Below are 13,373 nucleotides of genomic sequence, written 5' to 3'. Positions count from 1 at the left end.
CTAGTCCCTCCACCCCATCCCACCCTCATCAGCCCGGATCACCCTCCTGAGGAGCGCAGGTGGGGGCTCAGACCGGCAGGGGACAGAACTGGGTTCGGAACTAGGAAATCCACTAGGGATACACAGCCTGGACCGACCGTCCAGGGCCGCAGCGCCGAACCCCAGCACCCAGAGCGAGGGCGCTTCCGCGGTCCTATGGGAACCTCAGGACACTGAGAGAGGGCGCCTCCGCGATCCTACGGTTGTTCTCTTAACGTCGAGCCTCTGGAGCCCAGCAATCTAGAGAGGCCGAGCCCTCAGTCCCCTGCGTCCGTGCAGGAAAGAAATTGGGCTGCGAGCATCGCCAACAGAAGCCGGGAGCCATGGCGCGCACTATGGACACGCCGCCCTCGCGCGGAGAGAATGCTCCAGAAAGGGAAAAACGCAAAATTTAAAATGCTCCGACAGGCGCATTTAAAAATGCTCCGAGTGGCTCACGCCTGTAATCCCAACGCTTTGGGATTTCTAGGCGAGAGGGTCGCTTAAGGCCAGAAGTTGGAGGTCAGCCTGGCACACATAGTGAGACCCTCGTCTCTACAAAAAAGTGAGAACAAAAATCATTAGCCAGGCGTGGTGGCGCGCGCCTGTGGTCCCAGTTACTCGAGAGGCTGAGGCAGAAGGATCGCTTGAGGCTGGGAGGTCGAGGCTGCAGTGAGCTATGATTGCTCCACTGCACTCCAGCCTCGGCGCCAAGCGAGACCCTGTCTCTAACAAAACAAAACAAAACAAAAACTGCCGTGGGGCTGGCTGATGGTGGCCACGATCACCGGGGAGGTTCGCTCCCAGCAGGCTCCAGCTCTCTGGGTCAGCGGAGGTTCCCTGAGGCTCAAAGAGCTGTCAACAACTCACCTCTCCAACAGTGTCTGACTCCGCCCTTCTCTCGGCGCGGTCCGATCCGCGGCGTCCTTCCTCGCCCTGCCCTCATTGTCTGAGAGCCCCGCCCAACCTGGTTCACAAGAGCAGAAGAGGCTCCCGGTCTATAGACCCGCTTGCCTTCCTCCTAGGGCCGGGCAGAGCAGACATTGTCGGGGTTTGGGAAGGAAGCATCTCCAGACCTCTTGAATTGACTGAAACCAATTGAGGCTTGCCCTAGGTCTGTTCTTGGAGCAGGACGGTGCCTTTTCTTCTGGAACCTCGTAAGACCCATGTGGTTCTTGTTATCGCCTGAGCCAAACCTGCAGCCTCATTAGGGAAGATTCAAGAACCATTGAATGTGATTCTCGGGAAAGTGATGCAGGCTTCCCTCAGGATCCCTGAAAGCCTCATGCCCGTCCTAGACAGAGCCAACAGTCTAGTTTTGGAAGCTTGTGCCCCAACTTCGGCTGGCGCCTCTGCAAAGAGTATTCTCCAGCCATGGGCTTGAGCAAAGAGGCCCCAAGTATTTCAGGGCCGTCGGGGTTTTAATGCTCTTTATCACAAGCTGCTCACCTCCAGAGTTAAGTACTGGATTCCCGCCCCATCTGCACCCCTACTCCTGGAGCTGGTAGTGAATCTCCCACCCTCAGAGCTGCCCTGCGGGGCTTGGGGACGGGGGAACCCTGGGGCAGATCTCTCCAGGAGGGTCGGGAAAGCACAGCTAGTGCCCACCGCTCAGGATCTCTGTTCCCAATACGGCCTAATGAGCTGTGGTAGAATTGATATAAGGAGCACTTATCAGCAGTGTTTTCCCAACACGCACTGTGATGGACGCTTCTGGTTATTTCAGTCCCAAACACTTAGAAACAGTGTAAACTGGGACAACCTTTCTGTGCCTCAGTCTCCTCATTTATAAAATGGGGCTAATTGTGTCTTCTTGGCAGAATTGTGCTGAGGCTTAACTGAGCCAGTAGATGTAAACCTCTCAGAAGAGTGCTGGCACATAGTAAGCCTTCAATGATTATTAGCTATTGATATTTTTGTGATCATTTTCCGAGGGCTTGTCTCTGAAATCTGGGTATGGCTCACTCTGTAGATGCCTGGAGAGATGGTTTAGAAGAAAATCTATTATTGTCTGAAACTAAACAGTAGAAGAGGAAGTGGAAGTAGCAGAAAAACTTATAGAGAAAGAACTGAAAAACAGCACAGAGGAGACGAAATGGATAATCTTGGCAATGATCTAAGGGAAGTGAAGAAGATGCTGATGGTGACATGCTCAAGGTCACAGTGCCCAAGACTGCGGTAAGAAGGAGGACAGGGCAAGTGTGGTACTCACTTGGAGCCCATGAAGTCGGAAGTTCTGTAAATAAATCATCCTTAGGGAATAAAAGGATGAAACAAATGATAGGCCAAACACTCATTCTGGTTTTGTTTTGTTTTGTTTTCTTGCTAAGAGGTGATAGCACATGGGCTACTCCATTCGTCTCCCGCAAGGAGACATACTTAAGAGGGAAAGTGCAGATTTTACTCCCTACCTCTTGGGGGAAAAAATTTATTCAGTAAATTTTTATTCATCAGTCTACTGTGTGCAAGGCACCAGCTGGAGGTCTAGGGGTACACAGCCCTGGTTATGCAATAGCCTCTTAGAACCCGCAGAGAAAGGACTGGAAACTATGATGAGGCTTCCCCTACTTCCAGCTCTAGTGTGGTCATCCTTTTCCCAAGTCGGTTTCAGGAACCGAACAGTCAGGGAATTTCGGGGAAAGGGGGACCGTGATTACAATCCATATTTCGTCATGCCAGGGTCTTGGTACTTTACACAAAGCCTTTACAGGCACAGACAGTAGCCAGTTGATGCTGATTAAGGCTCTGGCGGCATCATCCCGAAAGCACGCTTAGGAACGGGGGTTGTGGGGTAGACGGGGTGGGGTGGGGTGGGGTGTGGCGAGGACCCGTTGGCGGGCGTCCAGGTTCTGCTGGCCGTGGCCCAGTTTCCAGTGTCAACGGTGGATATCGAGCACGCTCAGGCGGAAGTCCGGGACTCTCCTTCTTCCGAGAGTCTCAGGAGCTTGTGAAGCGGGCTGAGATTTCGAGATTCCTTCTTCGCCCTAGAACCGGCGCCAAAGAACTGCAGATACTGTCCAGGGCACGCCCGCAAGAACTAGTCCTCGGGGCGGTGCCGCAGGGCGCTCCAGGACACTCTCAGAGCACGGCACCTCACCAGACTCGCCTTTTGCCGAACTCTGGGTTGGCGAGTGTGGAGCGAGTTGGGGAGGTTAGAGTTTCGCGGCTCCGAAAAGGAAAAGCATCTCTTTGTCTCAGTGCTTGTACCGCTAGTCACCAATCCTGGGTGTTAGGGACCGGCACCGAACCGGGGATCTACCTGGTGAGCTGAGAGGAGCCCTTAGGACAGCGGGGACGCCAGGGGCCGGGGGACACTTCAGCTCGTCCTAGGGAAGTGGGTCTTGACGCTTTCTATTAAAGTCAGACTTCAAAGTATCAGCTGCCGCTGGACTATGGGGCTAGCAGTGGAACTGGGAACGCGCTAGCGGCTGAACCTTAGCCCCTTCCACTTGGGACCCCACGCGCGCACATCCGCTCCAGGGAATGGCGCCTCGGGTCTAGGCCGCCGAAGCGTTCCGAATGGGGACGATTCTCTGGTGCAGCGAAGTGTCCTTAGAATTTTCACAGGGGAACCCTGAGCTTCTTCTCAGTCCTCCTCTTTCCCTGACGCACCCTGTCCATCAGCGCACCCTCCTCCCGAACCCCCATATTCACTCCTCTCCCCAAGTCCTAAGCGTGCTTAAACAGAGTCGAAACAAAACAAGCATGCCTTTAATTCTCCTCTCAAATACTTTGAAACTACTTATACAAAAGTTCCTCAAACTCTATTTTTCCGCCGCTCCTGCTTCCCTGTTACGATTATCTGGGGATCTCCAAGTCTCCTGGGAATGGCCAAGTTCAGAAGCTTCAGCCTGTTTGGGCCTGGAGGCTCCAGTGCCTGCGGGGATGGGAGCGGCGTGGCCAGCGGGGCCCGGCAGCTTGTTGCCCTCCAGCTGCAGGGCTGAGGTCCGCGAAGTGTGTTGAGGCGGCCAGAGAGCCTCTCCTCAGGCCTGAAAGTCGCCCTTCTTCCCGTGCGTCGGGAGCAGGCGCATGGCCCTGAACTATGACTGGCGGGTGGCTTGCAGGCGATAGGAAAAGAGGGGCCGAGTGGGGGGTCCCTGGTAGAGAGGATGTGGATACGTTGCGCTCGGTCCGGGGTCGGCTCCCAAGACGGTCCCCAGTACCCCTAGAGGGCCTGCCACGGCTTCCCGATGGCCTGGATGTGCTCCTTGGCTTTCAGACGCAGCGCCGCGATGCTGCTGTTGCGCGGGTCCGCCTCGTCCAGCGGGAACTTATCCCCGAAGCCGGGCCCGCACGGGTAGGAGGGCGGCGGCGGCGCAAGAGGCTGCAGGCCGGGGCCCAGCGGTGGGGAGTTCAGGAAGGGCGGGGGCGGCGGCGGCGGCGGCGGCGGCGGCGTGTAACTGGCGGGCAGGCTCTGCGCCGGCGGCCCAAAGCCGGGCAGGCTCTGCAGCGCCGTGGCGCCCCCGCCCGGCAGCGGCGGCCCGAGCCAGGACTCCAGCGGCAGCGCGCCCCCAGCCGGCCCGCCACCGCTGCCCGGACCCGCCCCGAGGGGCGACAGTGTCGCCGAGGGCGGAGAGCGGCTGAAGGAGAGGAGGGGCGAGTCCTGCAGCTTCATGGAGGACACTTCCAGCTTCTCCTGCCGCCGCCACTTAGCCCGTCGGTTCTGGAACCACACCTGCAGGAGAGAGCACAGGGGCTGTCGGGCGGCAGCGGAGGCTGCGGCCGCGTCCCCAACCCTGAGCCGGTTCAGCCCGGCAGGCTCCACTCCCTCCTCTTCAAATAAAACTAGGGGCGCAACTGTTAGGCACCTGCCCAGCGGGGGCCCGGATCTTCTTCCTCCACCCACTCTGACTTCTCCCACCTAGCATTCTCTTTTCTTTTCCACCCTTTTTTTTTTTTTTTTTTTTTTTTTTTGCTTCTTCTCTCCATTATCGCCTCTTCTGAGTCTCTTTGTTCCATCCTAGTCCTCTGTGGCGTCCCACCCTTTTCTCTGCTTATCTCATCCATAGCTGTGGTTGTGTCTGTTTCCAAATCCTAGTACAGAGCAGGAGCTCAGAAAAAAAGTGAATTTAACTCTGCAATCTGATTGTAGAACTTTGAAATGAGATCTCACCAATTTTCTGTGACCTGCTGGTTGGCAGCCCCTCCTAACAGTTCAGACTTGCTTCTTCCCTGTATGGTACAGCTCTTAAGTTGCTGTAGTTTGGTCTCAGACTTTCTCTGCTTTACCTACCCTTTGTCTCTAAATACAGGTATAAATAAATATTGTTAAGTAGAGTAACTGGCAAGAATGGGGATTAAAATTCAGGTATTTTCACGGATTACTGGTTATGATAACTAGATAGGAGCAAGTGGGGTTTATTTTGCCCCAAGCATATTTGAATTGCTGCTTTAATATTTTTATTTTGATTTAATTAATATCTGCTTACTATTTCTGCTGTTTCTTATTACTTTCAAAGGGTATAATCATTCCAGTCTATTATATCCACTTTTACATTGCAAAGCTAATTTTGACATTACCCTAAGACCTTAGCTCAATGACAAGGTTTTTTGCTTCTTGTTCTTTATATATACAAAGTTCTTGCCAAGAGTAACGTCGGGTTTCTTCCGATGAAACTTCATTACTGATTTGATAAAAGCGCTGGAAAATGTGTAATTACACTTTTACTACCAGTTCCACCTTCATAGGCAAGACAGAGAATCCATTTAGTAGAGAACACAAAAGAAGTTCAGCCAAACTGGTGGCTTTAGTGCTATATTTATGAAGGGAAATGGGGAGATTGTCGCAACCTCAAAAGGGAGAAAGTAGTTTTCAGTCAATAAAGGCAGGGGACTCCCTAGGACAGCTGAAAGAACAGCAATTCAGCACGTAAGCACCGCAGGGCAAGTGTGTGAGAGGCTGTAATTAGGGAGAAAAAGAGAAACAACAAAAGTGTAAGTACACTGTGCCATCCCAGAAAAGATTCAGCTGCATATCTAAGGCCTCAAGTCTTCCTTAAATATTAGATATTTGCCAACAGTAGAGAAAAGAAACACTGATTTTGGTGAGGGATCCTGTCCCACCACCTCCTCAGCTTCCCTGTCTGTCAGCTGTAGACTTCACATCCAGTGTCTGGGGTTAGAGACAGAAGGATTGAGGTCGGTTATGGCAATGCTCTACTGCTGCCCTCAGTGCGGGAGATCCTGCCTAGTATCTCTACCGTCTGATTACATCATAGTCATGTGTTAAGAATGGCCATATGCTGGGTGCTGTGCTGGCCCTGTGGTCACAAAGAAGTCACAGACACTGTTCTCAAGAATCTCACAACTTAGAGAGGAAGCCAAAACCCCTGAACAAGTAATGAAGGAGGATGCAGGTGGGCTCAGGTCCCCAGGGAGCTGAGTCTGCTTTGCTTGAATTCCGTAGGGTACTGGGAGGCTTTGCCTGTCTTCTTTCTCTTGTATTCCTTCCCTCTCCTATCTTTCCTTTCTTGAAAGCAGGTGCTAAAATTTCCATCCCTTCAGTGAAATCATTGCAGCTTTACTGCCCCAAATTAGGAGACATTGAACTGTCCTTGCTGGTTAATCCCAAGTCACATTAGGGAATTATATTTTTTAAGCCATGACTTTTACTCATTACTTTCAACTCTTACACTAAGCAGGCAAAAAAAAAAAAAAAAAAAGAAAAGAAAAAAGAAAAGAAAAGAAAAGGCAGCATCGTGTCCTCTTTTACTTTTAAGACATGGATAAAAGCTCCGAACACTTGAGTATTCTCATTTCCTGGAAATCTAACTTATTAGACACACACAAAAATCCCATCTTAGTTCCACTGCCTTTCAGATGCAGTGAAATTTGTTCCCAATGTCTCTCTTTCAGCCCTCTGTAAACTCTCCCAATTTGGAAATCCTCCCAGATTTTTCACAGATGACTAGCAAATATTTAAGGCTTTCAAATATTTTAATGATCAGGGATTAAAGATAATTCAGCTTTAATTAAAGCGAAAACCTCTTTACAATAAAAAGAAAAGGCCTTTGCAGCGAGAAGTTTGGTTGGATGTGCACCAGAAAAGGAAAAGTCAGTTTCTTAAACAAATCCAACCAAAGTTTCAATTGCGAGGTGCCAGGCCCTTTGCAAGGAAACAAGTTTTTCGTTTTCAACTCAGTATATGCAGTTAGTGACGAGGGTGGCATTTGGGGCCCCAATCCTGTCACCTTCGATCCTACCTGCATTCCCTTTCCACTCAGCAATCCCCAACCCCTTCCTGGCTATGTCTAATGAGCTGTCGGCTTCTTCATCTTGCAAGTCATTCCCTTCTTCTCTTTTTAGCTTAGAAGAGGGAAACCCCCAAAGGGGAGCTCTTACTACAAACAGGAACATACTACTTGAAGGGTGGTGCACAGGGAACATCGAAGATCTGTGCCCCTCTCTTGGGACTCTGGGCGTGCCAAGTCGAGGAAGTACAGTAATAAACGCGTGAACGCCCGTGAATTCCGAGAAGCATTGGCTGCAGTTTGGGCCTCGGGCCCTCCCGGATGCCAGTTTCTCAACCTGGGCTTTTTACCTGGACCCGGACCTCCGGTAGGTTGACCTTGCCGGCCAGCTCCTCGCGGCTGTACACGTCCGGGTAGTGGGACTTCTCGAACGCGCGCTCCAGCTCATGCAGCTGGTACGTGGTGAAAGTCGTGCGGTTCCGCCGGTGCTTTTTCTTGGGCTGTTCCTCCTCTGACAGTTTCGCTTCGCCGGTGGCTGGCCCGACGGGCAGTCCTGGGCTCGGCCGTGCCTCCCCGGGCTCCTTGGGGCAGTAGGGGCGAGGGGCTGGGGCGACGAGGCCCGGGAGGGTCAGATACACTTCCCAGAGCACCCTTGGGGCGACCCCTCCTCGCCGTGGGCTCTGGCCAGCCCGCCTGCGGGCTCCGAGATGGCCAGGGGAGGTCCGGGGTGAGGGCGGCGATGGGGTCCTAAGCGTTCTCTGAATGCAAATTGGAAGCTCCCGCCATAAACAGAGTCCCCAACCCCGCGCCCAGGTGCCTTAATAAAAGTTAAGGAAGGGGCACTGTCGTCTGGCAAACTCCTAAGCTCGGGCGCCCGAAGGGCCTCGCACAGCCAGGGGTGATTACTCACCTTCGTACTCGGGGGCGGGCGCCGGAGCTGGCGGCGGGGAGGGCTCGGCGCCTCCCTCGGGCGCCTTGGGGCAGGCGGGCCGTGAGCCCAGCCTCCTATCCCGCTCCTTCGCGCCCCGGGCGCCCCGCTCCGCGGGGAAGGTGCCGAGGATCCCGTCGTCCTTGGTAAACCCCAGGATGGCCTCAATGCTGTGCAATCGCGAGGTGCTCCCTCCCGGGCTGCGGAGCAGGTGGCCGGCAAGCGAGAAGCTCCCGTCGGCCATGGCTGGCGCGCAGCCCGGCAGGTGCATGGGGTGCGCCGGGAGGCGGGAGGGAGCTTTGGAGACAGACAGGAGAGGCTGGAAGCCCGCTCTTTCCGAGTGCGGCGGTGCAACCCGAAGGGTCCGGACCCTAAGTTAAGCTCTGCGGGCGAAGCCCACCCGGGCTGCGCACGCTGGGGGTGGCCGAGCGCTCAGCCCGCTGCTGCCTTAGTCCCAGAAGTCGGAAGTTCGGGCTCGGGGTAGCTGGGGGCTCTTGGAGCTAAAGGCGGGGAGCCAACTGACCCTCCGCTCCTCCGCTATCGCCCGGGACCCAGCCCCTTCTCTAGGCCCCTCCCTCCACAGAGGGGCGTGTCCTCGCCCGGCCCAGCCACAGGGTCCTCTCTTGGCCACCCCCAGCACTAGGAACATTCCCCTCCCACCTCTTGATCTGTTTAAAGCTTTACAAACACACTCCGGGGATCGGCGGCGCGATGCTTGATACGCCGGGGAATCTGATCGCGGCTCACCCCTAGTCCTGCCTCAGTGGGGCCGACGCCCTTGGACTCATCTCTCCCCTTGTCTCCCTGTACCTCGGGCTTACCCTCTCACTTCAGACTAACCCCTGGGGGTCACCTGGCTCCTTGGACGCACCCCTTCCCAACTTCAGACTCGCCCGTCTCGCCCCCTCTGGCTCACCTCGGCGGGGGCGCCACCCAGGCCTGCGTCCCCTGGAAGCGCCGAGGCCCAGCCGAAGGCTTCCCAGCCCCGCACTAGTCCCGGTTTGAATTTCCCCTTGCTGTCTCCCTTTTCTGGACCCACTCCTTTCTTGGCTCGGTTGTACGAAGTCCCAGACCTCGCGTTTAGTTTGTCCGTCTATATTTGTTTTAACTCCTCCCAGTCCCCTCGGACTTGAGCGCAGGCAGCCCCCCTGCCTCCCCCCAGCTCCAACCCCAGGGCCATTTCTGTCCGCAAGTCCGGTGATCTCTAGCGCCCGATTGCCCAGCAGGAGACTGGGAGCCCCGAGTCGGATGTGCAGCCGGGCTTAGGTCCCGCAGGAGACCCACCGGGAATTCCTCGTTCTCACCCACTGTCCTGCGGGGAGGGCGGGATCCTTTACTGAAGTACAGCGGTGTCGCACTCCCACCTCCCTCCAACACTTCTCCGGACCAAGGATATGGCCCAGAACTGACTGGGGAAGGACCTTCTCCCGGGGAGAAGGCCCCGCGCCCCTCCGAGGGTTCAGGAGTAATCGGCTTGCAGGCTTGCAGTTCTTTCTCCTTTGGACCCCCTCGAGGCTTCCGTGGCCCACAGCGACTGATCGGCCACTTGGAAAGATGATTTGATAGGGTGAGTGTGTTTCACCTGCCGCATTGCGGATGGACAATGGCGCTGTGAACATCGCACCCCTCAAATCTGAGGTGAGACCCGAGAAGGGCGCTTGGCCTTCCCTGAGCTGGTGGCCTGAACCGTGAATTAAAATGCTTTCCTATGAAAGCTCAAAAACCTAGAGGACAACATCTCTAAAATCTCCTTTTCAGTAGGCGCTCCGATCTCCATAGCAGGGGCGTCTTCTTTATCCCGCTTAACGTTCAGACAAGTGTTTGCTGCGTCCCTCTAGAGGGCGAGGCAACCGTCGAGGGCCACGTCGTGGGCATCAAACAAATTGGGAAAGGCCAGGGCCGTTGGCCTGGTGGAGTTTAACATCTAGTCTGGAAGACAAGACAAAGGAAGCGGGAAAACACGCACCCTCAGATCCTCCACCTTTAAATTGGTGTTAGAAGGATATTTGCCCAGGACAAGCCAATTCCTTAAGGATCATTCAGTGGTTAATTCCCCGTGATGGCATATCTGTTTTTCATAAAACTATATAAAGGCAAACTAAAATAAGGGCAAGCATGTGACTGCAGGAGATAGAAACTGAACTACTTCAAGTCAGAAATTAGTTTTTATTTTAAGAAAAAAGCTAAATTAATGAAAGTTAATAGCACTTTATGGTGTTCACATATCACTTTTATTTATTTATTTATTATTTGTGTGTTTATTTTAGACACAGGGTCCCTCTCTGTCACCCAGGCTGGAGTGCAGTGGCGTGATGGTGGCTCACTGCAGCCTGGAGCTCCTGGGCTCAAGCAATTCTCTCAACATGTTGCTTTGTAGTTTTCAGAATCTTCTCACGTTCTTCATATCATCTGATCTTCACAACCTTGTGAGGTGAGCAGGACAGATATATTGGTCCCCATTTTACAGAAGAGGAAACTGAGGCTCCAAGTGATACAGCTATTAAGTGGAAGGGTAAGGACTAGAACTCAGGCCACTGACTCCTTGTCCAGTGTTTTCTGCCTGCAGCTCATTTGTAATTATTGTTGTAGAGTGTGATCTTTTTGAAAACAATCAAAGCCCATCTTAGCCTGCAGTCTGTCTTTAATCCTTCCCTGAGACTGAATTCTGCATCTAAGAGGCGGAGGTAGAAGCTGTTTAGCTCCCATAAAGTCAGACCCTATAGAGAGTGGGCTTTGGGCACTGGCATCCAGGGCAAATTAACAAACCCTCTGGAGAGTCCCCTGACAGACCAGGCTTTGCCTCCTCCTCCGCCCCTCCTCCACCTTTCTAGACCCCACAAATGGTCTGGTGGCACCCGATAAGGTCTGACTGCCAGGTACACAGACCAGGTGGCTGATGTGCTGAGGTGCTGGTGAGCAGAGGGCAGCCATGGGGATAATTAATTGGTATTTGTTGTTTCCCCTCTGACCGAGAATGCTTTCTATGCAAACTTCCCAATATTAAATTGATCTTGATAATCACCGCCAAACAAAGATTGGCAGCGTTTTCTTAAGCTCCTGCCCACAACGCTGCTAAGGGGTTTATGGCCTTATTTTCCAAAGTTAATTCCTCTGGAACTGCCCAGCTCCTCCTAATAAGTCCAGGTGAGGTTAGCTTTTATTTACTGTTTATTTCAGAGTCTGGGGAGAAAAGTAGAAAAGACTTCAACAGCCTTTGGCGAGGGCAGGGGTGGTGGTGATGGGGGTGGGGGAGACAGGGCAGAGGAGGACAAGGGGGAGTTGGGGCTTCCTTTGTGCAGGACATAAAGAGCTAGTCAGTACCATTGTGGGCACGGCGGAGGGTACTCCAAGCAATCAGCCGGGGGTCATTGTTAGGGGCTAATCTACGTGTGTATTTCCCAAGAACTCGATTAGGGAAGATGAATGGACTGGGCCATGTCCCTAATTCTTCTAGCATGAAGCTGCATTTTTCCAGCAGTTAGGCCAGCTCCTAATCAGCCCTGCTTCAGCAACAGTAAGAAGCCTGGCTTCTGAACCCCACCTCTGGTTAATTCATAAATTCATTAGATGGATCAAAGAAACCCCCTCTTTCCATCCCCCACCTGCAGCCAACCTTAGACACAGCTAAAGCCCCGTTAAACTTGCGGTGGTTGGGAGACACACGTTTCCAAAAGTGAGGAAGTCGTGGTATAAAGCGGCTCCTTGATGGTGGATGTATGGAGAAGGTCCAGTTTCTGGAAGTATTCTGGATGAACAGTCTCACCTACAACACGAAGGAGACATGCGCATCCCCGTGCACGGGACAGAGAAGGAGAGGGAGACCAGTGAATTAAGGACATTTGGCCACAGCCTCTTGTCATTTCACCTCTCGGTGATGTTTTACATTAGGGTGAAAGTGTCTGCGGAAAGGCCTAGGAGATATCAATTCATAAAGTGTATCAAACCAACTTGATTGTCTGCATGTAGATTGTCCCCATAGCAGATGTATTTTAATCCTGGAATAACTCCCCTCGTGTCATGCCACACTCGAGGACCTCCTCCTCCCACTAGCTCATACATGTGCAAGAAAGGCAACTTACTTTTAGTTTTAGCCAGAGCAAAACACAACTCATATAATCACTAAACATGCACACATGCCATACACACACACTGAAGTTCAACAAATTCAATTGTCAAGAGTTAAGAATACATACAAGAGCTACTATTTATTGAATACTAAGTATATGTCAGCAGGTATATGCCATACACTTTTGAGTATTATTTTACATGAATTGCCCAATTTAGTTCTTACAATAATCCTATGATGTAGATGCTGTTGTTGTTGTTATTATTATTATTATTATTATTATTATTATTATTATTAGACACAGAGTCTGGCTCTGTTGCCCAGGCTGGAGTGCAGTGGCATGATCACAGCTCACTGTGGCCTCAAGACACTGCTATTATTATTATTATTAGAGACAGAGTCTGGCTCTGTTGCCCAGGCTGGAGTGCAGTAGCATGATCACAGCTCACTGCAGCCTCAACTTCTTGAGCTCAAGCATCCTCCCACCTCAGCTTCCTGCAAAGTTGGGACTACAGGTGCACGCCATCACATCCAGCTAAATTTTGTATTTTTTTTGTAGAGATGGGTTTTTGCCATGTTGCCTAGGCTGGTCTTTAACTCCTTGGCTCAAGCAATGTTCCCGCCTTAGCCTCCAAAAATGCTGGGATTACAGGCTTGAGCCACTGCACCTGGCCGGTAGACACTATTATTATCCCTACTTTACAGATAAGGAAACTGAAATACAGAGAGGTTATGTAACATGTCCAAGGTCACACAGCTGGTTTCAAGTAGAGCCAAGATCTGAACCTAGGTGTTTTACTCAGGAATGCATCCATCTCCCCACCGCGTGTGCTACCCCCAACAAGGTATGCGTATTAACGTGCACCATTAATTCTCCAGTGGCTATAAGAGAACCAGCAGATAAATTAAAGCAAGAAAATTTGGGAGTCAAGGGTAACAGGAAAAATATAGTTTAGAGTGATGTGGGGATGAGAAAGGTATGATGGATAGCCTATAATTTATTAAGTTATGTAAGATGGTTACAGATTTGCTAAAAAAATAAATAAATAAATAAGTATACCATTCAACTTTCCAAGGCTGTCTCATGAAGTTTAGGGAATTTCCCCTGTTCTGAGTTTCAAATCACTCTCAGTAGTTTGTAAACTATATATTTTTAAGCATCTAAAATATA

The 13,373-nt window shown here is 52.0% G+C and overlaps 1 protein-coding gene across 1 annotated transcript; it reads right to left on the bottom strand.

Annotated features, from left to right (window-relative positions):
* Positions 1-3,707: 3,707 nt before the first annotated feature.
* On the bottom strand, positions 3,708-9,271 carry RAX (retina and anterior neural fold homeobox). The gene is made up of 4 exons (XM_023218311.1): positions 9,053-9,271; positions 8,119-8,433; positions 7,559-7,812; positions 3,708-4,693 (listed from the first exon to the last, which is right to left on the bottom strand). Exons 2-4 carry the CDS (start codon positions 8,405-8,407, stop codon positions 4,184-4,186), a joined length of 1,053 nt encoding a protein of 350 aa, XP_023074079.1. The 5' UTR covers positions 8,408-8,433; positions 9,053-9,271; the 3' UTR covers positions 3,708-4,183.
* Between the last annotated feature and the right edge of the window lie 4,102 nt (positions 9,272-13,373).

Source organism: Piliocolobus tephrosceles, chromosome 18 (genome assembly GCF_002776525.5).
Source record: "Piliocolobus tephrosceles isolate RC106 chromosome 18, ASM277652v3, whole genome shotgun sequence".
In the NCBI taxonomy this organism is placed as follows: Eukaryota; Metazoa; Chordata; class Mammalia; order Primates; family Cercopithecidae; genus Piliocolobus; species Piliocolobus tephrosceles.
The sequence above is the reverse complement of the archived record's forward strand: the minus strand, read 5'-3'. Positions and strand labels throughout refer to the sequence as shown.

Excerpts from the sequence above, each read along its gene's own strand:
- RAX (XM_023218311.1), bottom strand. The coding sequence starts at position 8,407 with ATGCACCTGCCGGGCTGCGCGCCAGCCATGGCCGACGGGAGCTTCTCG. Across the intron at positions 7,813-8,118 it reads GCCCGCCCCCGAGTACGAAG|CCCCTCGCCCCTACTGCCCC; the intron begins GTGAGTAATCAC and ends TCGTCGCCCCAG. Across the intron at positions 4,694-7,558 it reads TACCGGAGGTCCGGGTCCAG|GTGTGGTTCCAGAACCGACG; the intron begins GTAAAAAGCCCA and ends TCTCTCCTGCAG.